Here is a 24,706-nt window from a genome sequence, read left to right as displayed (position 1 = left end):
TCTCTCTGCATATCCAGCCCGCCCTATCCTCTGTCTATGGCGCTGCCCCCCGCTCCCTCTGTCTATCGTGCTCCCCCTCCTCTCTCTATCGCGCCCGCCCTCTGTCTATCGGTAAATTTTCAACCTATCTATCGCGCTCCCCCTCTCTATCGCGCTGCCCCACCCCAGCTCTCTCTGCATATCGAGCCCGCCCCCTCCTCTGTCTATCGCGCCCCCCCTCCTCTCTATCGCGTTGCCCCCCGCTCCCCCTATCTATCGCGCTCCCCCTCCTCTCTCTATCGCGCCCGCCCTCTGTCTATCGGTAATTATTCAACCTATCTATCGCGCCCCCCCCCCCCCCCCCCCCCCCCCCCCCCCCACCTTTTCAACCTATCTATCGCCCCCCCCCTCTATCTATCGCGCCCCCCCTTTTTCAATTTTTTATTTTTCAACCTACTAACTTAACTCAATCGTTTTAACTTTTCTCTATCGTGCTGCTTTTAACTCTATCGTTCTTTAACTTTTCTCTACCGTGCTGCCTCTCTCTCTCTCTCTCTCTCTCTCTCTCTCTCTCTCTCTCTCTCTCTCTCTCTCTCTCTCTCTCTCTCTCTCTCTCTCTCTCTCTCTCTCTCTAACTTTCGGACCTTCTAGGTCATTACGGCCTTTTGAAGACTTTAAGATAACATTTCATTTCATTTATACCCCCCCCCCCCCCCCCCCCCCCCCCTTCTCCTTCACTTTTGTTTTCCAGACACCCACGCACATACAACTGAGCATATTGAGGGCACCTGGCCACACCGCCTCGCGCTCCACCACTTGTCGCGATCGCCGCCAGTGTGGGTGCACACGTACATCCAGTGACTCCCAGCCGCCGCGCCCGCTGCTAGGGTGGGTGCACACGTACACCTAACTCCCTTGCGGACGGCGATCAAGCATGAGGAAGATGAACGATAAAGCCGATCCCCTAGAGGATGCCATTCAAAAATGCAAAGAGGAGATGACGGAGATCATGACCAAGATGAACCACAACCTCTGGGGCACAATAAACATACTTGAAGGACGCGTACTGACCCAAGAGAACAAGATAAGCACGCTGGAAGACCGAGTGACGACCCCAGAGGAAGAGATCGCGTCACTCAAGAAAGAGCTCACCGAAGCACGATCAAGAAACACACTGGACGAGGGCGAACTGCAACCCTCAGTAATCGACGAAATCAACACGATAAAGGAGCAAGTACGGGCCTTCAAAGAAGGAGAAGAGCAGCATAAAGAAATGACGACTTCTTGGGTGGATGTTCTTACCAAAACTCAACAGTAGGCGGACGAAGCTGAGAAATGGATCAAGGTGGCCAAGAAAGGAAAAGGCAAGGAGATAACGCCCACGCCCACATCCAACAACATCATTAATCAGACAATAGAGGAGGAGCACAGGAGAGGGTGCGCGCTTTACATGTGAGAATTTGCGATCTTAAAGACAAAGGCAATGTGGACGAAGAAGTAAAAGAACTCACAGCCCTGATGGGGATTCATGAGCCGACAGACACGAGGGCATGGAGAGTGGGCAACATAAAGAAAAATGGGAGCAGTGGAGAAACCTCAAAAGAAAGAGCACTCATCCTACGTTTTCCCACCATGGAAGCAAAGAAGTCATTCTTGAAGAAAAGACCAACTCTTAAAGAGACTGGCATCTTTCTCGGGGATGATGTCACCCTCTCGCAGATCGCTCATATGCAGGAAGTAATGCCGGAGATTAGAGCGGCAAGGGAAAAAGGCAAGATCCCTTTTTATCGAGACGGAAAAGTGGTAATACTAGAACGACGCTCCACATGACGGTGCGAGACTTATGGGACCACACTCAAAGTAGCTGCCTGGAACTGCAATGGATCTATGCGTCTTGATGTGGGTGCCTTTGAGGATAGCTTTACTGGAAGAGACATCATCTTTTACTCTGAGACACACCAGGCCCCAGGGCAATCCATGCCTCACATCAGTGGATACAGGTGGGAGACAGCCTACAGACAGGAGACACGCTCAGAGCACTGAGGGCGGGGCTCAGGGGGAGTGGCAGTGTTATTTAGAGAGGATCTCGGCCACTGATACACATAGCCCGCAGGGACGAGCAGGCTAGGTACATGTGGGTGAGACTGAAAGCAGAGACAAGCAGATACCTCTATCTAGCTATTTGCTACTTTCCCCCGAGTACATCAATTTATGCATCACCCAGAGCACATTCCCCTTTCTCTATTTTGGATGATGACATATGGGAGTTCTCTAGGGACGGTGACATTATCATCCTAGGGAACTTCAATGCTAGGACTGCCCATCACCAAGCAGTGTTTTATGATACTTCAGAGCAGATGCTAAGAGAGCTAGATGTTGGAGAGACGGGCCTTTCCAAACTATCACACGATGTGGAATGTACTGAGTATGGGCGACACCTGATAGACGTGGGTACTGCACATGGATTGGCCATCTTGAACGGCCTACAGAGATTTCCTGTTTCGGGAGGTTTTACATGCTTCCCACACAGACATGGAGCCAGCACAGTAGACTATGTCATGGCACAGCCGAATCTCATCTCTAGTATCCACGATCTCACAGTTGAGCCCAAACCGATCGGGGTGGCAGTGGATCATGCTCTGGTGTCGATGACCATCTCCTTTCAGTTCAGTGTAGCACACAGGCCACAAGTAGCAGCCCCTACTCGCTACACATTCACACAAGAGACGGATTCTGTATACATGGACGGAATATACAGACGCCTATGCACTGAGGACCCGGGGCGACCTCTGGAAGAGCTAACTACTATACTGACACAGACATTACATGAGGCAGCAGCAGAAGCATACCCTCACACCCAACCTGAGTAGAGCCGCCGATCAGGGAGCATGGCTCAGAACAGTTGGTACGATAAGGAGTGCCGCCAGACTAGAGCCAAACTTCAGAGGGAGGTGCTGTTGGGGGACGTCACTCACAGATAGTCACAAATTGACTTCCGACGTCTGGTGCGGCGGAAGAAGAGGGCTTTTTTGGCTCGACTCGAGCAGGATCTATATCAGCTATTCTTGAGTCAGGACTCGCGTGAGGCGTGGCGGCTCTTTCATGAGCAGTCCCCCGCCCTGCTATTTCCTCCATGGAGACCTGGGGTCAGTGCGCATCATCGTTGTACACAGTACCCGGGCAGCCGGCCCTCCCCAACCCCCCCGATCCATGGCCACACGCATGTGTCTTTTTCACCGCTGAGATGGTGAAGAAAGCCATTGACAAGATGAAGACTGGGAGAGCATATGATCATGATGGCCTAGTCGTTGAGCAGTTCATGCATGCCAAAGACCTACTAGCAGAGCTTCTAGCAGTTATGTTTAATCGGGCCATGTGTGAGGGCCTACCAGACTCTTGGAGCCTATCTACGATCGTACCTATCTTCAAATCAGGAGACCCCATGGAGCCTGGGAATTATCGCACTATTATGATTGGGCACACACTGGCACGGTTGTATGCATCCATTTTGGAGCAACAGCTGAGTAGATGGGCAAAGAGGGAAGGGATACGTGCAACTGGGATGGCAGGATTCAAGAGAGGCTTCTCTACTCTTGACCATATCCTAACCCTCAAGGCCATCATCGAAGAAGGCAGATCTCATGGGAGACGGATCTATTGTAGCTTTGTGGACTTCCGCAAAGCTTTCGACACAGTACCCACAGCTAGACTGATGCGCAAACTACAGGAAATGGGAGTACCCACAGAACTCATTTGGGGGATCATGGCATTGTACAGATCAGTAGTAGGGCATGTACGCACCCCGGAGGGACTTTCTACACCCGTTCACTCCACTATTGGGGTGAAGCAGGGCTGCCCGCTCTCTCCTACTCTTTTCGGTATGTATGTGGATGAGGTTTCTGACTAGATTGACAACGATGGGGATAAAGGAGTTCAGTTGGCAGGGACATGGATTCCACCTCTGTTATATGCTGATGACATTGTGTTGATCTCCGAATCCCCAGAGAGAATGCAACGTCAATTGGATGCTTTGCATACGTTTGCCCACGAAAGAGGTTTGTCTGTCAACCTCGGTAAAACCAAGGTTATGGTGTTTAATACCACCCCACAGTGGATCAGGAGGTCAGCACCTACATTCACATACGGCCAGGAAACTGTGGAGTACACAGACGCTTATACTTACCTTGGAGTGGTTTTTAGCGGACCTGCATTCTCACTCAGAAGAGCAGTAGAGACCAGACTTACTAGACCCCACGCAGCTTTGGGGAGACTGGAGAGGATGTGTTCGCAGGTTCAGTTTCAGGAGCCCTGGATGAAGCTCTAGCTCTTTAACACCTTGGTGGCTTCAGCATTGCTCTATGGAACCGAGATATGGGGACCTTCACTAGATCACCACGGGAGGCCGGGTCGCTCAGACGGATGGGGGAACATGGAGAAACCTCTCGTCTCTATGATCTCGAGGCTCATTAGAGCCAAGGCGTCAGTACCACGGGCCATTATGCGAGCAGAGCTAGCGGCTCCCCCACTTGTGGTGGAGGCGCTCACCAGATCAGTCTCCTTCATAAACCGCACATGGGCACTTCCTAGAGACAGATATGCACGCATAGCACTTGAATCCTCTCGACAGTTAGCCATACAAGGACAATGACGGGAGGACTCCGCAACCTGATCTATGCAACGCATGCAAGTAGGGTCATGTCCCATCCTAGCTGATTGAGTGCCGACCGCTAATTCCCCGTGCGCAAGCATCCACATAGAGTACATAATCATGCGACTAATGCGATCGGACCATGTGAATCTCCGGAAGCGCTGTAGAAAAGCATGAGAAAGACTCGCATGCAGCCAGACGAGTAGGCCTAATGTGCTAGTGACGAATCAAAATGGCTCTGCCAATACGGACCAAGTACTCGAAGAATGATACCTCTTGATCCGAGTGACATACAGCTGGCCATAACCATTCTCCTAGGTCCCAATCTAACTGAGCCAAAGGCTTCCCCTCCCAAATCCATAAAGTCCATAAGCTAATGTCTGTACTCTGGATCCGAGTGACATACAGCTGGCCATAACCATTCTCCTGGGTCCCAATCTAACTGAGCCAGAGGCTTCCCCTCCCAAATCCATAGAGTCCATAAGCTAATGTCTGTAATCTATATCTCAGGATCAACTTTGTGCACTTTTCCTTTGGCCCCAACCACCCAAACGCGCTACCAAGAACCAGAACCAAAGGAAGAGGTGCACGTTGTATGAACCAATCTAAAATCCTGTAGCACTAAGAAGTAACAATCTCCCGATCTAGCAATGGAGGGAGATACATGAGTAACACTAAAGAAACCCCACCAACCATACTCGAAAGTCTGGCTCTCTGCCAACTATGTCTCTCTCTCTCTCTCTCTCTCTCTCTCTCTCTCTCTCTCTCTCTCTCTCTCTCTCTCTCTCTCTCTCTCTCTCTCTCTCTATCTATCTATCTATCTATATATCTACCTACCAGACACTTGAAGCCTATCTACGATCGTACCTATCTTCAAATCAGGAGACCCCATGGAGCCTGGGAATTATCGCACTATTATTATTGGGCACACACTGGCACGGTTGTATGCATCCATTCTGGAGCAACAGCTGAGCAGATGGGCAGAGAGGGAAGGAATACGTGCAACTAGGCAGGCAGGATTCAGGAGAGGCTTCTCTACTCTTGACCATATCCTAACACTCAGGGCCATCATCGAAGAAGGCAGATCTCATGGGAGACGGATCTATTGTAGCTTTGTGGACTTCCGCAAAGCTTTCGACACAGTACCCACAACTAGACAGATGCGCAGACTACAGGAAATGGGAGTACCCACAGAACTCATTTGGGGGATCATGGCATTGTACAGATCAGTAGTAGGGCATGTAGGCACCCCGGAGGGACTTTCTACACCGCTTTACTCCACTATTGGGGTGAAGCAGGGCTGCCCGCTCTCTCCTACTCTTTTCGGTATGTATGTGGATGAGGTCTCTGACTACATTGACAGCGATGGGGATAAAGGTGCTCAGTTGGCAGGGACATGGATTCCACTTTTGCTATATGCTGATGACATAGTGTTGATCTCCGAATCCCCAGAAGGAATGCAACGTCAATTGGATGTTGCAACATCAATTGGATGCTTTGCATACGTTTGCCCACGAAAGTGGGTTGTCTGTCAACCTGGGTAAAACCAAGGTTATGGTGTTTAATACCACCCCACAGTGGATCAGGAGGTCAGCACCTACATTCACATACAGCCATGAGACTATGGAGTACACACACGCTTACACTTACCTTGGAGTGGTTTTTAGCGGACCTGCACTCTCACTCAGAAGAGCAGCAGAGACCAGAATTACTAGAGCCCACGCAGCATTGGGTAGATTGGAGAGGATGTGTTCGCAGGTTCAATTTCAGGAGCCTCGGACGAAGCTCTGGCTCTTTGACACCTTGGTGGCTTCAGCATTGCTCTATGGAACCGAGATATAGGGACCTTCACTCGATCACCACGGGAGGCCGGATCGCTCAGACGGATGGGGGAACATGGAGAAACCTCTCGTCTCTATGATCTCGCGGCTCATTAGAGCCAAGGCGTCAGTACCACGGGCCATTATGCGAGCAGAGCTAGCGGCTCCCCCACTTGTGGTGGAGCGCTCACCAGATCAGTCTCCTTCATAAACCGCACATGGACACTTCCTCGAGACAGATATGCTCGCATAGCACTTGAATCCTCTCGACAGCTAGCCATACAAGGACATACAACATGCTGGTATGGGTAGATGACATCATGGTTTCAGGCACATGGGTTCAGCATAGACAGGCTGCCACCTTTCCAGTACTCATTGGATGCACCATCTCTCACTCTTACACAGTCAGAGATCACCAAGCTCATCAGCCACTCCCACAGCAGAACTCCCCCCCGTCTCACACCAGAGGCACACTGATTGACCGAGCAATTGAACTGGGGAAATCCAGGCGCCCGCGACTGCGAAGAACTACACAGCATCGACGAAGGCTACGATAGAAAATTCGGAGCACGCTGGCCAGGCATACAAGACGTCCGGTCAGACTACTAACCATGGAGGAAATTGATGAGATTCGCCAACGACCGATGCTAGATCTCTTGTGATTTAGCTATCCCAACAAGCCGCCCATTATTCTGCTTAGTTTTTTGCCTGGCTCACATCGACCAACTTAGGACCCCATAGTATATATCTTTGTTTTGTACTGTTGTTAGGTTATTTTGTTACTCTGACTTTGTATCAGATCCACCACTTTGTAACTTTCAGGTCTCATAGGTCATTGTGGCCTTTTGAAGACGTTAATATAACATTTCATTTTCATTTCTCTCTCTCGGAGTAACCAGGGCTATATAATAGCGTACTGTGATCCCATAGGCCGCAAAATGCCTAGCACTATGGTAGTACTCACCGAAACAAAGTGTATGTGACCAATACATTATGGTCCCATGAACATTGTTCCAGCAGCTGACTCAACTGTAAAACCATCAGATAAATCCACTATTTTTCCCAGCCAGCAAAGCTTTAATTTCGCATTTAAATAAATTATTCCATCATGCTGTCGTACAATTGCCCGGACCAGCAACATGGAGGGGTATTTAAGTGCAGCGCTGGCAGACATTTCAAAAATCTGTGCCACGCCTCTAGGGTGAGGGCAGGGTCACAGTAGGGTCCTTAGGGCCACAGTTTATGCACATAGCATGCAAGCATTTCCCATCCATTCACAGCATGTAGGTTACATGCAACATTGTAAACCATGTACAGATAAAGCTAACGCAAGTCTTCAACAATTATTTCTCTCTGTGTTTTGGTACGAACATGCAACTAGAAGGTTCTGGGCATCTCATCGCTTCCGCTCGTCACATTGGTATCAGAGCCTCAGGTCTACACTCCCATACAAGTATCAAGTGTCCAGATCAGTAGTTGCAAAGGAGATGTCTGGAGCAGCAGGAGCAGTCATCATTGGAGATCGTGATCGTGATCGAGGGCAGAGATCTGCCGATCCTGCCAATTCAGTAGCTGACCGTGGGGGAGTGTCACAGGACATAGCCAGGATACCACAAGGGGAGGCTCAGCAGCGGCAGAGGGGATCCATCAGAATTCCAACATTCCAGGACTCACATTCCAGAGAAGATCAAGTCAGAAAGTTGAAGAAAGAAATTCAGTTGAGCAGGAGTAGGAAGCTGAAATCCCTTCTTCAAGATTAGTCGGGGGGGATGTCACGTGACCAATACATTTTGGTCCCATGAACATTGTTCCAGCAGCTAACTCAGCAGTAAAACCATCAGATAAATCACATGATTTATCCACTATTTTTCCCAGCCAGCAAAGCTTTAATTTCACATTTAAATAAATTATTCCATCATGCTGGCGTACAGTTGGCAGACCAGCAACATGGAGGGGTATTTAAGTGCAGCGCTGGCACTCATTTCATCATTTTGTGCCACGCCTCTAGGGTGAGGGCAGGGTCACAGTAGGGTCCTTAGGGCCACAATTTACGCACATAGCATGCAAGCATTCACAGCATGTAGGTTACATGCAACATTGTAAACCATGTACAGATAAAGCTAACGCAAGTCTTCAACAAGTATTTCTCTCTATGTTTTGGTACTAACATGCAAGTAAAGAAGGTTCTGGGCATCTCACCGCTTCCGCTTGTCACACAAAGCTATATACAAACTAGGAACCTCAAGGAGGCTGATGCGAAGAGTGAAGAATGAACCACTCTGGAACAGCATAGTGCCAGAGCATAACTCCACTAGAGATGTGGAAAAACATAGGTGACCACCCCCATGTACGCAAAAACTCAAATCGTCTCTGCTCTGCCGCCCTAGAGTCACCCTGAGAAGCATCCCACTGGCTCCGCAAGGAGTGGACAAGCTCTTACCAAATAACGCACAAATAACAAGCAGAGTGTCAGCCACTGTCAAATGTTGATTGTTGAGAACATGAAGGCATCTCGCCTTCCAGATACTCCACAGGGTGATGCACGCAACCGTAGAGAAAATGGGCTCTATAGGCTGATATGGAGTATCCCCGACTGCTGTAGGAATCATGTCCAAGCTGCCCCGATGATAAGTGCCAATGTCGAGCCTGAAAACTGAGTCCGAATCCATTCCCTCAAAGAAGAGATGCGGACCCTCGAACTGAAGAAGCCACGCAACAGTCCCCCCATGTCACTAAGTCCTGACATACTCCAATCCAAGAAAGCAAAGCGCAAACAGCTCACCAAATCAATTGAGCATCGGTACAAATCCAAAGACAATGTCGAGAGGACTCGGGCACATGATTTGTGCAACGAATGCAAGTGGGGTCATGTCCCATCCTGGCCGACCAAGTGCCAACTGCCAAACCCCCATGCGCAAGCATCCACATGAAATACATAATCCTGCGACTGAGGCGGGCTGCCCAAATGAATCTCCAGAAGCGCTGTAGAAAAGCATGAGAGAGTCTTGCATGTGTAGCCAAAATTGCAGTCGAGTAGGCTTGATATACTCATGTCATATGTAGATGGCTCTACCAATACGCACAGAGTACTCGAAGAAGGACACTGCTAGATCCGAATGACATACAGCTGGCCATAGCCACTCTCCTGGATCCCAATCTAACTGAGCAAGAGACTTCCCCTCCCAAATCCAAAGAGTCCAAAGACTCGGAAAGGTGTATCTCGGGATCAACCTTGTGCACTTTCCCTTTGCCACCAACAATCCTAATGTGCTGCCATGTAACGGAACCAAAGGAAGAAGTGCACACCATGTGGACCAGTCGAAAGTCCTGCAACACCGTGAAAAAACAATCCGCCGTCCTAGCCATGGAAGGGGTAGCCTGAGCTGGTATAAAGAGCCCCCACCAACCTGACTCAAAGGTCAAGGTCTCTGGCAACTGAGAGGTAGCAGCACAAATCCAATCTAGGGATATAGCAGCATCAATCTCTAAAATGCGAGCCCTTACACCTCTGTGAATCACAAAATGCATCGCAATGAAATCAGCATCCAAGCATATGGCATCCGACCAAGACTGTAGAGAGGTGGCTGGGCCACGGTCCCAAGCTGCCCAATCCACGTGCGTGCGTAAGCCCAACTGACGACCCTCCTCATCTCGAACCCTGGGGTTCCAGAGGAAGGCTGCCTCTGTCGGCTGTCTCTAAATCAGGCTCCTCCGAAGCGTCTACCACTCTCCCAGTACAGAGCGGAGGAACTGAGAGGAAGGAAGACGTAAAGCAGCATCGGAGAAAATGAATTTTTAGGATGGAGTCCAAGTCCCCCCCGAGAGGGACCGATCGAAGAACCACAGAGCGAAGGAAGGTCTTCCAAGGCTCATTCCCACGAAATAACCCTTGGATGAAACACTTGGATATCAATGCTCTACTTTACATCTCTAGATCAATGATGCCCAATCCTCCCTCCTCACGAGGTAAAATGCAAGTGTGCCAGGCTAGGCTACTCTCGCCCGAGTGTCCTGAGTACCATCAGAGCCATACCTTAAGTAAATGCGCACCAAGCGCCTCAACCGCGAAATCATACCAGGGTGAAGCATCCAACAAGAGGCAATGTGCCAAGCAGTAGCATGCAAAACCTGGTTCACCACAAAGCTCTCCCCGCAAGAGATAAATGGCATGCAGACCAATGGCATAGCTTCTTGCGGATGGACTCAAGAACCAGGGTGAACTGCTACTTTGGAGTCACATCAAGACCAATATGAAATCCCAAATAACGGCAAGTCTGCCCTAGCTGCAACCAAGTGAAACCATCAGCTAAGCCCCAGGAGCACTGAGCCTCTGTGCCAATGAGAATCCCAGATGATTTGTTCCAATTGACACTCGCTCCACTAGCAATACAGAAAGTGTCAATCAGACCTCTAACATGATCTAAGGCTGCCCTAGAAAAAGCAGTGACAAGCATTGTGTCATCCGCATACTCGGAATCCAATAACTCTATCTACTCCCCTGCCTGCATAGGTGGTTAACCGAAGCCCATGAACTGCGAGGGACTGAGAGCACAAGAATGTTGAGAGGGCCTCTGCAAACAGAAGAAACAAATAAGGCGCAAGAGGGCAGCCCTGCCGCACGGAACGGCCAAGAGTAAAGTGGCAACCAGAAATCCTCCAGTAGTGACCGCACTAGTGGCAACCAATAAAGAGTTGAAATGCCTCTAATCCAGCTGCAAGGAAAGCCCATCCTGGCCATAGTCCCCTCCAAGAAATCCCAATCAGCTCTGTCATATGCCTTCTCAAAGTCTAAAAGTAGCACTGGCACATACTGCGAGGAGGATTTGGCGTACTCCGCCGCCGAGTAGAAGGTAAAGACATTATCTAGAATGCATCGATCCTGCACGAAAGCTATCTGTGAACCATGAATAAGAGAAGCCATCATAGGTTGCAACCAAGTTGAAATCAATCTTGCCAGGATCTTATAGACCAAAGGCAAAAGAGTAATAGGACGCTACTATCTGAGCAAGGTCAAATCCCCCCCTTTGGGGATGAGAGCAATCACGCTAGAGCACATAGACGTGGGCATACTTCCAGAATCAAAAATATGCTCCAAACCCCGAAGTAAAGGGTCAGGCAAAACATCCCAATATTCTAAAAAGAACTGGCGAGTGAGTCCATCATCCCCAGGGCAAGAGGAAGCATCCATAGCAACGACTGCAGCATGCCACTCAGTGTCTGTGAATGGGTGCATAAGAACAGTGGCCATGATTGACGTGACAATTGGACACATATGTGACCAAACCTCCTAACGAGCTGCTACAATCTCTAAAGTGCACGCATCTAGCATAAATAGTGCCTCAAAATAGTCTGTGGCCAATGATAGAACCTCATCTGGCTTTGTGTATAGCTCACCATCTGAATGCCTATTCGCTCGAAGACATGTTCCCATGGGACGCTCTTTAAATGTAGAGAAAAAGTCTTTGTTCATCATATCTGCTTTGGCGATCCACTGCAACACCGAAGCATGGTAAGTGAACTCAGCTCTCCTCTCTAAGACCAACGAGAGCTCTTGTGAGGCGTGCATCACCTCATGCATCAGGAAAGAATTTGGCAGGTGGTCTTGCTGCATACGGTGAATAGATGCAAGGCGAGAATGAAGTCCCTACTCATGGCCTGCAAGGATCTTCTTCTCACCACTCCAAACAAACGGCAAGACTCACTCGAGGCTATAATACGATCTGCCAAGAACTGAGCATCATCCATAGGAACACCCTCTGATGGTAATGTCCATAAATCTAGAACATGAAGAGATGTGAAAGTCAAAATGGAATCCCGGATACGGCATCCTTGACACAAAGGAGCTGGTCTCTAAGCAATGAGACAAAGAGAAACAAGAGCATGGTTGGAAAGAACCGCGCCTAGCCAAATCGTCATTGAGCCACCAAATGTAGTTGCCCAAGCACCTGTCTAGAACCGATCCAACCGCTCAAGAAGTCTACCACCCTGACGCTTGAAGCCCCAAGAGTACTCCAAAGTGCCTGTAGAGTGAAGAAACATTGGCTCGTGCCAAGCATCAAACAGTCTAAGAGCAAACACAAAACTGTCCCAAACATCAATCTCCATAGATGCAATCTTCGACAAGGGAAGAGGTGAGTCAGCACGAAAATCGGGGGGGCTGCATAGATTATTAAAGTCCCCTCCTACAATCCAAGAGTCCACAACCGGCAATACATCAACAATCTCTTACCAAAACTCAGCCCTCTACCTAGGATCAACAGGCGCATAGACCGTCAAAAAACCAATAAGCTGATTCTGAATCTGCATAGATAGCCACATGCATCTGCCTGCCACCAATGTCCCATGGTCACGAATGCAAGAAGTCCACCTCGGACCCACGAGATCGCAACACCACCACTGCAGGACATTGCCCCAATCATAGGCTCCCGAAAAGTGCAAGAAGTGCCAAGAAGCAACTTTCCACATGACTGAGTATCAACAAGCGAAAGGTTGTGCTCCTCCACAAAAAGAATGTCCACATCGCCAACTACATGTCTATGTAGGTCCTGGCGCAATAAGAGCTTCTGAGTTCCACTCTGAAACCCATTTATGTTCCAAGCGACAATGTGCAAATCCATCAATAACAAGATTATCCACAATCCGCATACATCTCAAAGAGACCACATAGTGCATACATGCTCTAATTGCGTTGACACTTGGCATCGTGCAGCCATGCCAAGACGTCAAGGATATCTGCTCCAAGTGGAAGCAAGTGGACGGCCTTGGAAATCGACTTGGACTTCCACTCCTGTAAGATGGGAGCCTAGAACCACAGGTAAGCAAAATCTTTGTGAGGAGTCTAGCCATCTCACCTTGCCAATACACTCGGCAGGCTGAGCGTGTGAGAAGACGCAAGGATGTGCACTCGTCCATGAAGCCACATGCAACTGAAGGTGCGAATAAGTGAATGCTAGCACAGAATCATCAGAGCATTCCTCCTCTCCACAAAATGGAAGGAGAAAAGAGAGGAAAGGAGAGCGACTGTGAGTGTTGCCCAGTAGGGCTCGGCGGTGATGACGCAGAAGGTAAACCCGGACCTCTATTGGGCCCAGCTCATCAACACTGGCATCTGCAAGGTTGAACCTCCAAGAAGGGGGAGCACTGTCCATGAGAGCATGGGAAACCATTCTCCCAACACAGGAAAGATCAGGGGGAGGGGCCGTGGAAATCATCGCCTGAGAAGAGGAAGTCAACAATGGAGGGCGAGGTGGAAGCTCTAGTAGCTCCGGGAGAGGGACTGCCACCTATATCTCCACCTCTGGGTGAGGAAGCGGAAAAGTCGGCAATGCCTCCTATGGAGAAGCCGCCACCAACGAAAGACAAGGCTCCTCCATAGCTGCATCCTCCTCTACCAAAGGGAGAAGAGGGAAGGGTGTCGGCCAAAAGTGCTAAGCCATTGAACCAGGCTGCAGGTCCCCCCCTTGGCGACCTCGGAAAATGCGAAGTACCGACTCCCGTAACCAAGGAACCTGGAATCACCGTGCCTATCCGAGCAGCAACTGATGTGATAAGGTGCCGGAACTGAAACAGCAGACCAAGGAAGCCGACAGTCACTGGAAACCGCAAGATATCGAAGTGGGACTCGAAGTCCTGAACGCTGAACTCTAGGTACCAGGGCCAGAGGACGATGACCTATGAATCAACAATGACGGGAGAGCGCTCCAGAATGCCAAGAGCAGCTCGGTCATCAGAGAGGATTGATCTTAAGATACCCCGACCAAGGAGGACAACCTCGAAGACCCGACTCTCTGCGACTCGGAGAGCTGACAAGCTACCCACACCACACCCCCATGACCCCAAACCAAACCTAAACCCAAAAATGCCCATCCCACACACCCACACCCCCAACCCTAAACACACACCCACCCCCCACACACACACACAACACACACTCCCATCCCCAACCCACACCCCCAATTCCCCCAAGCAAGGCAGCCCACACCCTGCCCTGAGCACCTGTGCGGCCGAACAGCAACAGCGCGAAGAGAAAAACAAAACCCTTGTTCAAGAACCAAGATGGAAAACCAAGCAGAAGAGTCGAGAATAATTCAGGTGGCGAAAACACCATATTCAGTTTTCCAACACCCAAACAGCTCCAAGCTCAACAATGACATTCATCCAGAGGCATGAGAATGAAGTTTAATTACTTCTATCGAAACAGCTCGTCGTTGGGCCACCTCAAGTCTCACAACTACAGAAACAAAATACCTGCCAACAAGGTTTCCAAAGCCAAAGGTTCAGTATGCCAACCAGATACTTATAGCAGTGTTTGTCAGTATTACTACAAAACGCTCACCCAAGCAGAAAACCACCAGCATGCAGCAGCAATACAGCTTGAGCCACAAGAAGCAGGGCTGGGGTACTTGTGGATAAAAGGGCTGATTGCTCAGCTATGCTACCTAAAAGTCCAACATTTTCCGAGAACACACTGCAAGTCAACCCATTCAAATTAAAGACGCGTAAAAACCTGGGGTATTCCAGATTTTTGCACCTGAAAAGTCACCTGGATGATAGCAGTGAGGAAATTGAGACTGCAGTCAGAGGAGAAAACAGAATGATCTTAGCCACAACCTTGGGAAAGGCACTTTGCATGCATGCTCCCAAGACTACAGGTGCAAGAACTACCTGACCATATGCAAAAGTGATATTTTTAGAGCAAACAAAACGGCATAGGAAATCAAAGAACAGACTACATTACGTATGCAAAACAAGGTAAATGCAAAAGTAGCCACACCTGCAGTGTGCTGATTGCAAGGCCTGCTGCATCAACTGGCACATAGGCCCCAGCAAGCAACTGTGTCAAAATAGGAGTGGCAAAAACAGCAGCAAATGTGGTACAAATCGTCATGACTACAGAGAGGGGCACGTCACCGCGTGCTATGTACGTGACCTGCATAAGTTTCCATCCCTGTAGCAGTTCAACCTCTGGTAACAATGTAAAGTTTACTGTTTCACATTAGCTATCCCTTAGATGATGATACAGTCAAAGAGAAGTTCAAGATTTTCTGACTAACTGAAGAAATGTGTCTGTCATGACTTCAAGAGCACCTTCTTGCCCATCTTCAAAACAAGGAGCCCAATGGCTGCAAGCTTACCACATTGGATGCGATACCACCTGGGCAGCATCCTAATAGGATGATACCCGCAGATAAGTTGGCAGACAATCCCAGTGCTTTACTTATGGCAGCTCCAAGCAGAGGCATTATTGTATATTGAGCTGCACAACCAAAAAGCAGCTGCAAATCCAATGCCAGAAGACAGGATATAGCAGATCAACCAAGGCATATCTTTTAGAATAAACAAGGCACCAGGAAAAACAGTCATGGCAAGCATCAACTTGTAATATAAAGGTTTCACTATGCTGTAACAATCATGTAAGTTTAATCGTTAGGTCTGACTAGTAATCAAGAATCCAAGTGCTTGATCTCCTTCTATAGCAGATGATTAAATTTTGCATAACAAGTCACCTGGCGTAGCCAGGAGGCTGGGTAGAACTTCAGATAAATTCTTGCTTGCCACAAGTAACCAGGAGAGAAGCTGTCACGTGCCAAGTGACATCGGTCACGTGGACATAACATTCTGCAGCAGCAACTAATTCAGCATTAAGAGCATGTTTAAAATATGCTATTTTTGGCCAGCCAGCAGGCAGTCAGAAAAACGCCAATTAAATGAATTATCCAAAATTCAGCTGTCGTACAGATTGCCATATGGAGGAATATTTAAAGGACAGCAGGCGTTCATTTTATCCATCTTCTGCAATTGCTACAGGGCAGGGCAGATGGTCACAGCAGGGTCCTTACGGCCAACAGTCATGCATTAGCATTAGCTTCTTGCACACACATAACATGCAGCATCATCCATCGCCATCACAGCATGTAGTTTAGGTTGCCCCTGTAACACATGTACATACAGCAATAATAAAGAAAAGCAACTTCAACAGTCTCTCTCTTCTCTTGCGTTTTGATACTCATCTGCAGGTAGAAGGTTTCTGGGCAGACAATCGCTTCCGCTCATCACATTGGTATCAGAGCCACACGCCTACACTGCTACATCAAGTATCAAAGAGTCCAGATCAAGTAGCTGCAGAGGATCATTCTTTCTGGAGCAGCAGGAGCAGTCCACATTCATTGGAGATCGTGATCGTGATCGAGGCAAGGGTATCCAGGAAGCCAATTCAATAGCTGACCGTGGAGGAGTGTCACAGGACGGGAGCGTCACAGGACATATCCAGGATGCCACAAGGGGAGGCTCAGCAGCGGCAGAGGGAATCCACATTCTCCAGCATTCAAGGACTCACATCATGTCAGAGAAGATCATTCAGGAAGTTGAAGAAAGAATTCAGCATGGAGTTAGATGCAGAACCCCTTCTTCAAGATTATTCGAGGGGGATGTCACGTGCCAAGTGACATCGGTCACGTGGACATAACATTCTGCAGCAGCAACTAATTCAGCATTAAGAGCATGTTTAATGCTATTTTTGGCCAGCCAGCAGTCAGAAAAACGCCAATTAAATGAATTATCCAAAATTCAGCTGTCGTACAGTTTGCCATATGGAGGAATATTTAAAGGACAGCAGGCGTTCATTTATCCATCTTCTGCCATTGCTACAGGTCAGGGCAGATGGTCACAGCAGGGTCCTTGCGGCCAACAGTCATGCAATAGCGTTAGCTTCTTGCACACACATAACATGCAGCATCATCCATCTCCATCACAGCATGTAGTTTAGGTTGCCCCTGTAACACATGTACATACAGCAATAATAAAGAAAAGCAACTTCAACAGTCTCTCTCTTCTCTTGCGTTTTGATACTCATCTGCAGGTAGAAGGTTTCTGGGCAGACAATCGCTTCCGCTCGTCACAGAAGCCAGCCGATCAGCTTTGTAATTATTGGGTGGTACCTCCAATCAATGCATGCAGCTTCAGCAGCTCTGGTAAAGGCAGAGGGAGTTCAGTGTAGCATTGCAGACCTTTGTGTAGCGCTGCCAGAGGGGCACCGCAATAGCAGGTGTACAGTACCGACATAGATGACACCATGCAGAGGTTTGTTTGTATTGGCATGAATCCCAAGTCCATCATAGGCTTCAAGCTTTGAAGCTTGCATAACGTGTATACATGTCTATCAAGCTCTTTAATATGCTGATACACTTGAATCACTGTGCTACATTGATACAGATCAAGGCCTTTTTAAAAGGCTTAAAGAGAAGAATCATACAAAGGAGAAACAAGCCTCCTTTTTTGAAGTACTAGTACATGTGTCAACAATCCTCTTTCCTGCACTTAAACATGCTGGCAGTGATATACATCAATTCGCAGCATTGGTTCAGGTCAAGGCTGGAAAAAATGCATAGTTAACCCTGCCTCAAGCTATAATGTGTGAGACAAATATAAGCTCATAGCCCATATGGCATTGACATACAGGTAGGGAAGTAAGATGAAGTGTGGTAGCTAAACCATACACGTAAATATTTCTCTCAAGCAAATAACAGAAGATAAAAGTCAAATTGTGTGTGCCGTGCACTGTGCAAAGTTGTCCAATTCCACTATCAACATGTGCGGCCCTTTGCCCACATTGACAAAAAATGAAATTGTAACCTCTTTCTTCACCCATTGAGTTTGGGCGTGTACTTGTGGCACACCATACAAACATTTGCCTCAGCAACCATACGCATAACCATGCATGAGTTTAGTGCTTGTGACATCTTCTTACAAACAACTCCACAGCACATTTTGAATGAGCAACTTAGATAAGCAGAAGCAGACATAAGAAGTTTTAGACATTTTGAATGAGCTTCTGCAGAGGAGATACCTAGCTGCTCCATGATTTTGAATAATCCAAAACTTCATGTGTTAAAGATAAGAGTACCTGAAATGGGTTGGTGATGACATCAAAGAGCTCTTCAAGGCTAAGGGAGAGGCCCATGGCGAGCATGACGGTGGCCAAAGCGAGACTGTAAGAGGAAGGGCCGCGTGAGACGAACCATGAGAAAGCAGAGGGGTATGTGAAAGCCAGGATGCCACCCGCCGTGATATACACGGGGTACAAGCTTGTAGCAAAGGAAAGGGCATCCGCCCACTTGTTGTTTTCTGCTTGTTGGGCTGCAGGAATTGCAGGGGGTTGTGCGTTGGAGCACGCACACATGAAAAATTGGCGCTTTCTGCATTGTGGGTTTGACGGTGTGCGAGCTAGCCAAGACATACGCGACGATTTCCAGCACCTCTTCGGCCTCGTTGTGAGCAACACATTTCTGGTCGCTCGAGGAGAGTAAGCATGTGTGTGCAGAAGAATTGATGCAACAGCGGCGGGCCGGGGACAAGCCACGCTGAGCTTCGTCATATTTTGCACCCAAATGGCAATGGCGATTGAGCTAAAACCCGCCGGTGGCAGATGATTGAGCTTAAAACCAGGTGCTAGAAAATATCTAAACGGACGAGCACTAACCATCAAGAGCCGTGCCTTTGGTTCAATCCGCGTACTTAGAGCCTAGAGGTATGCATGAACAGTGTCCCCTGCGGAGCCATGCCTTTGGTTCAATCCGCGTACTTAGGCGTCACCACCAACTAATTCGCGCTTGTGCATTCAAAGGTATGCATGAACGGGGAGACTATGAGTGGGTGTGTTTTGGGAAATGAAGGATTTTGTGGGGTTATGCCTTGGGTTCAATCCTCGCAAACGGTTACCATTATCAAAGGTATCATTGCCAATTAATTGTGCATGAACAGGGAGAATGTGTGTGGGTGTGTGTGCTCCTCCACGACACACGATTGGGAAATGACGATTATTACTGATCCAATTGCGCCTTAAAAATGCATTTTTTTTAAAAGTAAACCGGTGGGTACATCTAAGTGGGAGCCTTGGGATCAATGGCTGCGCCCATTGGCCACACAAAAAACGGGGTAATCTTGGCCTTTGGATCAAGGCACAATAACGAGGAAAAAAAACGCGGGCCCTAAAAATTTCTAGGCTGATGTGGCATGTTGGTGGAACTAGGAGACATGCCAAAATACATTAGCTATTGAATATATGGCTTTTTTCCAGCTTCAAGTCATAGTGGTACTCTTGCCTCCTATTTAATATGTTATGGGTTCAATACCTACATTTTGCTTGTTTTGGATGTGCCCAAGTTTTTTTGGCATGCCATGAATGTGTCATGATGTGCCATGGGGGTGCTCGAGTTTTTATGGATGGCCCATGGATGTGCTCATATGCCTATGTTTTCAGTGGTATGTCTTAGATGCCTCCATTAGCCAGCCATAGATGTTGCTACAAAAATTTCCAAGTAAAAGGACTTAGAAAAAATTCTAAGTTGCTACAAAAAGGGATTCGAGCTCCAAGGCACGTACGATGGCAATGTCAATACCAATCATTACACCATTTTTCTAGCATGGTAGAATACTCTAAAGAAATCTTTATATTCTTTAATAAATGGGTTGTGCTCCCCTCCTCTCATTCTGACACGCCACCAACAGCGCCCCGTTTTGCCGAGCATTGATGGCCGACTTTTATTTTTTGGCCTATGTTCATGCGCCTCAATCTAATGGCGATTCTTGCCCCATTTTTTGTGTGGCCAATGGGAACCATTGATCCCAAGGCTCCACTTAGATGTACCCTTCGTGTGATATAGTGAGGAGGGTTAATGTGTGGTTCCTTTTTCGCATTAAAAAGAAAAGTGATTGGCATGTGTTAGAGTGTGGGGCAAAGTATTATGTCATTCAAAAGGGTGTTGCATGGTATCAAAAGTATTCCCCTTTATTTTTTGAAGGTCTTTGTCTCTCCCTCTCTCTCCCCCCTTGTTCATCTTGAAGGTTGATTAGAAGAAAAATCTATGCCATCTTTCCACAAGTCGACTTTGCAAGGTTGATAATGCTACAAGATGACATTACCATTCAGTTTTCCTATTGTATCTTACACTCCCTCATCTAAATCTTGTGCATGTGACTTTGATCATGGTATGTATGTGAAGGATGACCAGATAAGTAGCATGCAAACAAGTTGAGTGTAGTGTACTAGATATGATCTAGTCTTACACTCTTTTTATGAATCTTATGCATGAGGATTTTACCATATCATGTATGCAAAATTTGCATGTGCAACATATTTATGAGCTCCACCAAATTAGGTCACACTCCTTTTTGTGAGTTTTGGATGCATGGGAATAACACCCATAGTGAGCATGAAAGTGTCAATTTTCAAGAGTATCCAAATATTAGGGAAGAGAAAGTGGACTTAGTTGTGCATTAGCGAGAGTCATATGAGACTCTCAAAACCTATTGTTGGAAGGCCCAATATCCAAAGGATATGTCTCACTAAAGTCAAACATAGAAATGATACTTGACGTAACACCAAGCATGGAGGAAGCACGATCATAGCTTTATCACCTTTTGATGAGGGATCTCTCCCCGACCAAAACCCCAAACTCTAAAAGAAGACAATGGATTGGGATAAGATCTTTGAAGTTGAGGAGAAAATGTCTAAAGAGATGTACGTGGTTGTTCCAAAAGTATGTGGAGAAGTACCTCTCTTCCAACTATGCACTACCATTCTCTGCTATGGATCTCACCAATAAATTCAATTAGAAGACAATGTAAAGACCATAGAGTTGGATCAAGTAAATAGACCTTGGGAACTTCACCCTCCTACCAAATGAAGTTGCAATGCGGGAGCGTGCAAGCATAGAGTGCGGTGAAGGTGGAGTGAAGAACAAGATGAGACACAAATATAGTGGACTCACTCACAATAGTGAGCTAGGCCCTTGAGTCCTTATTGTTTTGTATAGTATGAATGGTTAGTGTTAGTGTCTGACCGCCCAGTTACTTAGGACTGGCACATTGGGATTTACCACCCAACCAACCTCCCACTTAAAGGCCAATGTGCCTTTAAGTTTGGGATATAAAATATACAAGCATGTACAACCATGTTAGAATAGACTATCTAACTCACACCCATAAGTGCCCGACAGTGTGCAAATCGCTTAGAAGCTAGACCTTTGTTGAGAAGATCTGCAGGGTTATCATTTGTGTGCACCTTCACAAGCTCCATATGCTTGTCCTCAAGAACGTCTTGAATGAAGTGGTACTCCACATCTATATGCTTTGTCTTTGCATGAAACACTGGATTCTTTGCCAACATGATAGCACTTTGACTATCAAAGTGTAATGTAGGCACCTCAACAGAAATTCCCAAGTCTCCCACTAGTAGAGCAAGCCATATATTCTACAAACGAGATCACCAAGAAATAGCACCACCTTAAAAATGAAGACATAACCTAAAGTAGACCACCTTTTGTCCATATCCCCTGCATAATCAACATTTGTGTACCCAAGTATACATGCTTCTTTGATTCCAAAACAAATGCACAATTCTTTTGTACCATTCAGATATCTCATGACTTCTTTCACTGCCTCCCAATGTTTCTTGATAGGATTTGACATGTATCGAGACTGACCACTCGCACTGCAAAAGCAATATCTAGTTGTGTACATATCATTTCATACATCAAGCTACCAACCCCGCAGAGGAGTATGGCACCTTTGCCATTTCAACCCTTTTTGCATTTGTCATAAAATTTATATTTTATGAGTTTCACAGGATTTTCTCTCTCTAAAAAGTAGCTATCTAGAGAGAAAAAGTAAAGGTAAGCATAGGCTAAATGCAATGATTTGCAAAAAGGTTTATTTTGACTCTCGTTTATGTTAGTAAAAAGAATAAACCTTTACAAGTGCAAAACAGACACTCTCTCACTAGGATTATAGAGAGAGAATGTATAAAAATATTAAAAATGGGATGTGCAAGGAGTGCATTCAGGCAATGTGAATTGTCTACAAGTGAATGCTACTCCCAAAGTGCAAAGGATTAAATTATAGGATCTCAACAGGCTTTACGGGAGGTCAAATAGACTCCCGGGAGGGCCAAAAAGAGCGTACCGCTTATTAAGGGAAGATTGGGAGTTAGGCAGAGGGGCTGCAAGTGGAACCCAAGATATAAACATGTCCAAAAAGGGTTGGCCAAAGCAAAAAGGGGTGGAGAAAGATGAAATACTCATTTTTGCCTTGCTCCACAAGCTAGCCCACTCTCTTTCTCTCTCTAGCTCCTAAAAATAGCAGAAAAGTGCTTTTTGAAGCCTAATTTTGATCATGAAAAAACGTGAGCTTCATGAGGGCATCTCTCTTGCTTGGGAGCTCAGTTTTCAGCATGGGGGAACTCTAGTGAAAGCTCTCTTCAAGCTCTACACTCATCTACTCTCACTTTCTCTCATATGCAGCTTGTAGCATAAATAATACAAAAGCCTTTTGAGGGGGGGCCGACCTCATAGACTCGGCCCTCATTGCTGTGTCGTGTTCAATTATTTTCATGGTTGCTATTGTTATTTCAATTGCTTGGTCAATATTGCAACAATTGCCACATAACATGCTACTTAAGTAAATCTAAAAGTGCCATATTCGTAACATTGGTATCAGAGCTGAAGGCTTTTCCATCTTGTTGAAGACGAAAACGGTCTAAAGTACACTACAAAGGTAGGTTTGCTTACAATTTAGTGTAAGAAGAGAGTGGGAGCTATTAACTGTTTCCTGTTGCATTAGTGAGTTGGGGGAGCCCTTGTTTTAATAATACACTTCTTTGGAAGGTGCCTATGGCTTTGGTATTATTGAGCATGTAGAAAGTCTCCAAAAGCTAGTCATCTGGGAGATAGCACTGTTACGCCCCGCTCTTCTACTCTAATTTGTAGGAGGAACTCTCATCGCGGGTGTGGAGTACTCAAAGACTTTTCTTGATTCTAGAGTCATGGCTGAAAATCAAGAGATTGATTTGAATGCTTCGTAAAGCTAGATTTACTATAAGATGAAGCAAGCAATGAAGGCATGAGAGCAATCAGCTACTTTTCTCACATTCCGCTACTTTTCTCACAAGCTACATGAAGCGCAAAGCAATCCGCATTTGCGAGTAGCCGTGCAAGCTCAACTACGCAGCAATAACTTGCTTCCTTCCGCTCAAGAAGAGAGAACTCGTTCTCTAGAGCGCCAAGAATCACTAGCTAGAGGTGGAAGAAATTCTACCTACGTAGAGCTAAAGTCTCCAATGCAACGAGGGAGAACAAGTGTTGATCCTAACAATGGTTATGAAGATCAAGAAGATGGGAGTGAAACAGACCGTTGTAGGCTCTCCGACCAAGAGATGCCACCAAGACGACGCCGTCCACAATGCTCTCCTATTCGCTCAACAAAGCAAGGTCGTGCTAGCTCAGGCTACAACACTTCCTCTTCTAGCGATGGGAGTAGTGAAAGAAGGAATCCAAGACAACAAAGAAGGAGGAGATCCCCTTCTCCTCCTTCTTCATCACCCAATTCTTCCAGCTACGATGCGAGCACACAAGAAGCTAGCTCCTCTCCACCACCCCGAAAGGGAAGAGGGCATAGACATGCGCATCCAGCGTGGAAAAGGTATCACCGTCTCCAAAAGCTCAAAGAAGGAGGAAAAAACATTACTTTCCTTTCCTTTGATGGGACATATGGTGATACGAATAAAGTACTACACTTTATTCAACAATTTGATGTAGCTTTTGGAGGTGAGCACTTCACGGAAGGCTCTAAGCTACACCATGTTGCAATGTATTTCCAAAAGTCAGCTAGGCATTGGTGGGATACTCTAAGAGCTCAACGCTTAGCACCAAGGACTTGGAAGGAATGCCCAATTGCTATCACGAAGCAATTTCTCCCCGAATGCACTAAAGATAAAGTCTTAACCGCATGGAGAAGCTTCAAGTTGGAAGAGGGAGAAACCATCCAAAAGTACATTGATAAGTTTTGGGATCTACATCTCAAAGCCACTGTCTTTAGTAAGATGGAATTCTTTGAGCAAAAGCAACAATATTGCGCTGGACTTCCCGATGATTTTAGAGCATATGTTAATACTCAAAGTCCCAAAACGATCTCCGTCGTGATACACCACTCTATTATAGCTGTTAAGATCTTTCCTACAGCTACTACAAAGACGGTGGTGAGATCCAACGAGTGTAGAGAAAGGCCACCAAATGGGGAGAGACCTCCCAATAATAATCGGGCCAAAGGGAAAAAGAAGAAAGACAAAGGCCTTTACAAAGACAAGCAACGTCTTTCTCCCAAAGAGATGGAGCGCTATCGCAAGGAGAACCGGTGCTACAAGTGTGGACAACAAGGTCATGCCTATAGAGTTTGTCCTTCACGGACAGCTAAGAATGACAATCCA

General features: G+C 47.0%; 1 protein-coding gene across 5 annotated transcripts in view; it reads right to left on the bottom strand.

Annotated features, from left to right (window-relative positions):
- LOC147459038 (uncharacterized) overlaps window positions 1-19,003 on the bottom strand; it is a 35,434-nt gene extending 16,431 nt beyond the window's left edge. For 3 of the 5 annotated variants that reach the window (XM_086510411.1, XM_086510412.1, XM_086510413.1), the window contains exons 1-6: window positions 18,350-19,003; window positions 15,582-15,722; window positions 15,221-15,376; window positions 14,990-15,111; window positions 14,783-14,914; window positions 14,634-14,694 (exon numbers count right to left, since the gene is read on the bottom strand). In XM_086510411.1, the coding sequence (XP_086366537.1) occupies window positions 14,634-14,694; window positions 14,783-14,914; window positions 14,990-15,111; window positions 15,221-15,376; window positions 15,582-15,722; window positions 18,350-18,928 (1,191 nt within the window). In that variant the 5' untranslated portion in view covers window positions 18,929-19,003. Of the gene's footprint in view, window positions 1-5,361; window positions 14,119-14,633; window positions 14,695-14,782; window positions 14,915-14,989; window positions 15,112-15,220; window positions 15,377-15,581; window positions 15,723-15,953; window positions 16,066-16,183; window positions 16,917-17,026; window positions 17,410-18,349 lie in introns of those variants that run through there. The other 2 variants (XM_086510414.1, XR_015187831.1) reach the window with 2 other exon arrangements.
- Window positions 19,004-24,706: the final 5,703 nt, after the last annotated feature.

This window comes from Adiantum capillus-veneris, chromosome 4, assembly GCF_014529385.1.
Source record: "Adiantum capillus-veneris isolate H3 chromosome 4, ASM1452938v2, whole genome shotgun sequence".
NCBI classification, from domain to species: domain Eukaryota; kingdom Viridiplantae; phylum Streptophyta; class Polypodiopsida; order Polypodiales; family Pteridaceae; genus Adiantum; species Adiantum capillus-veneris.
The sequence above is the reverse complement of the archived record's forward strand: the minus strand, read 5'-3'. Positions and strand labels throughout refer to the sequence as shown.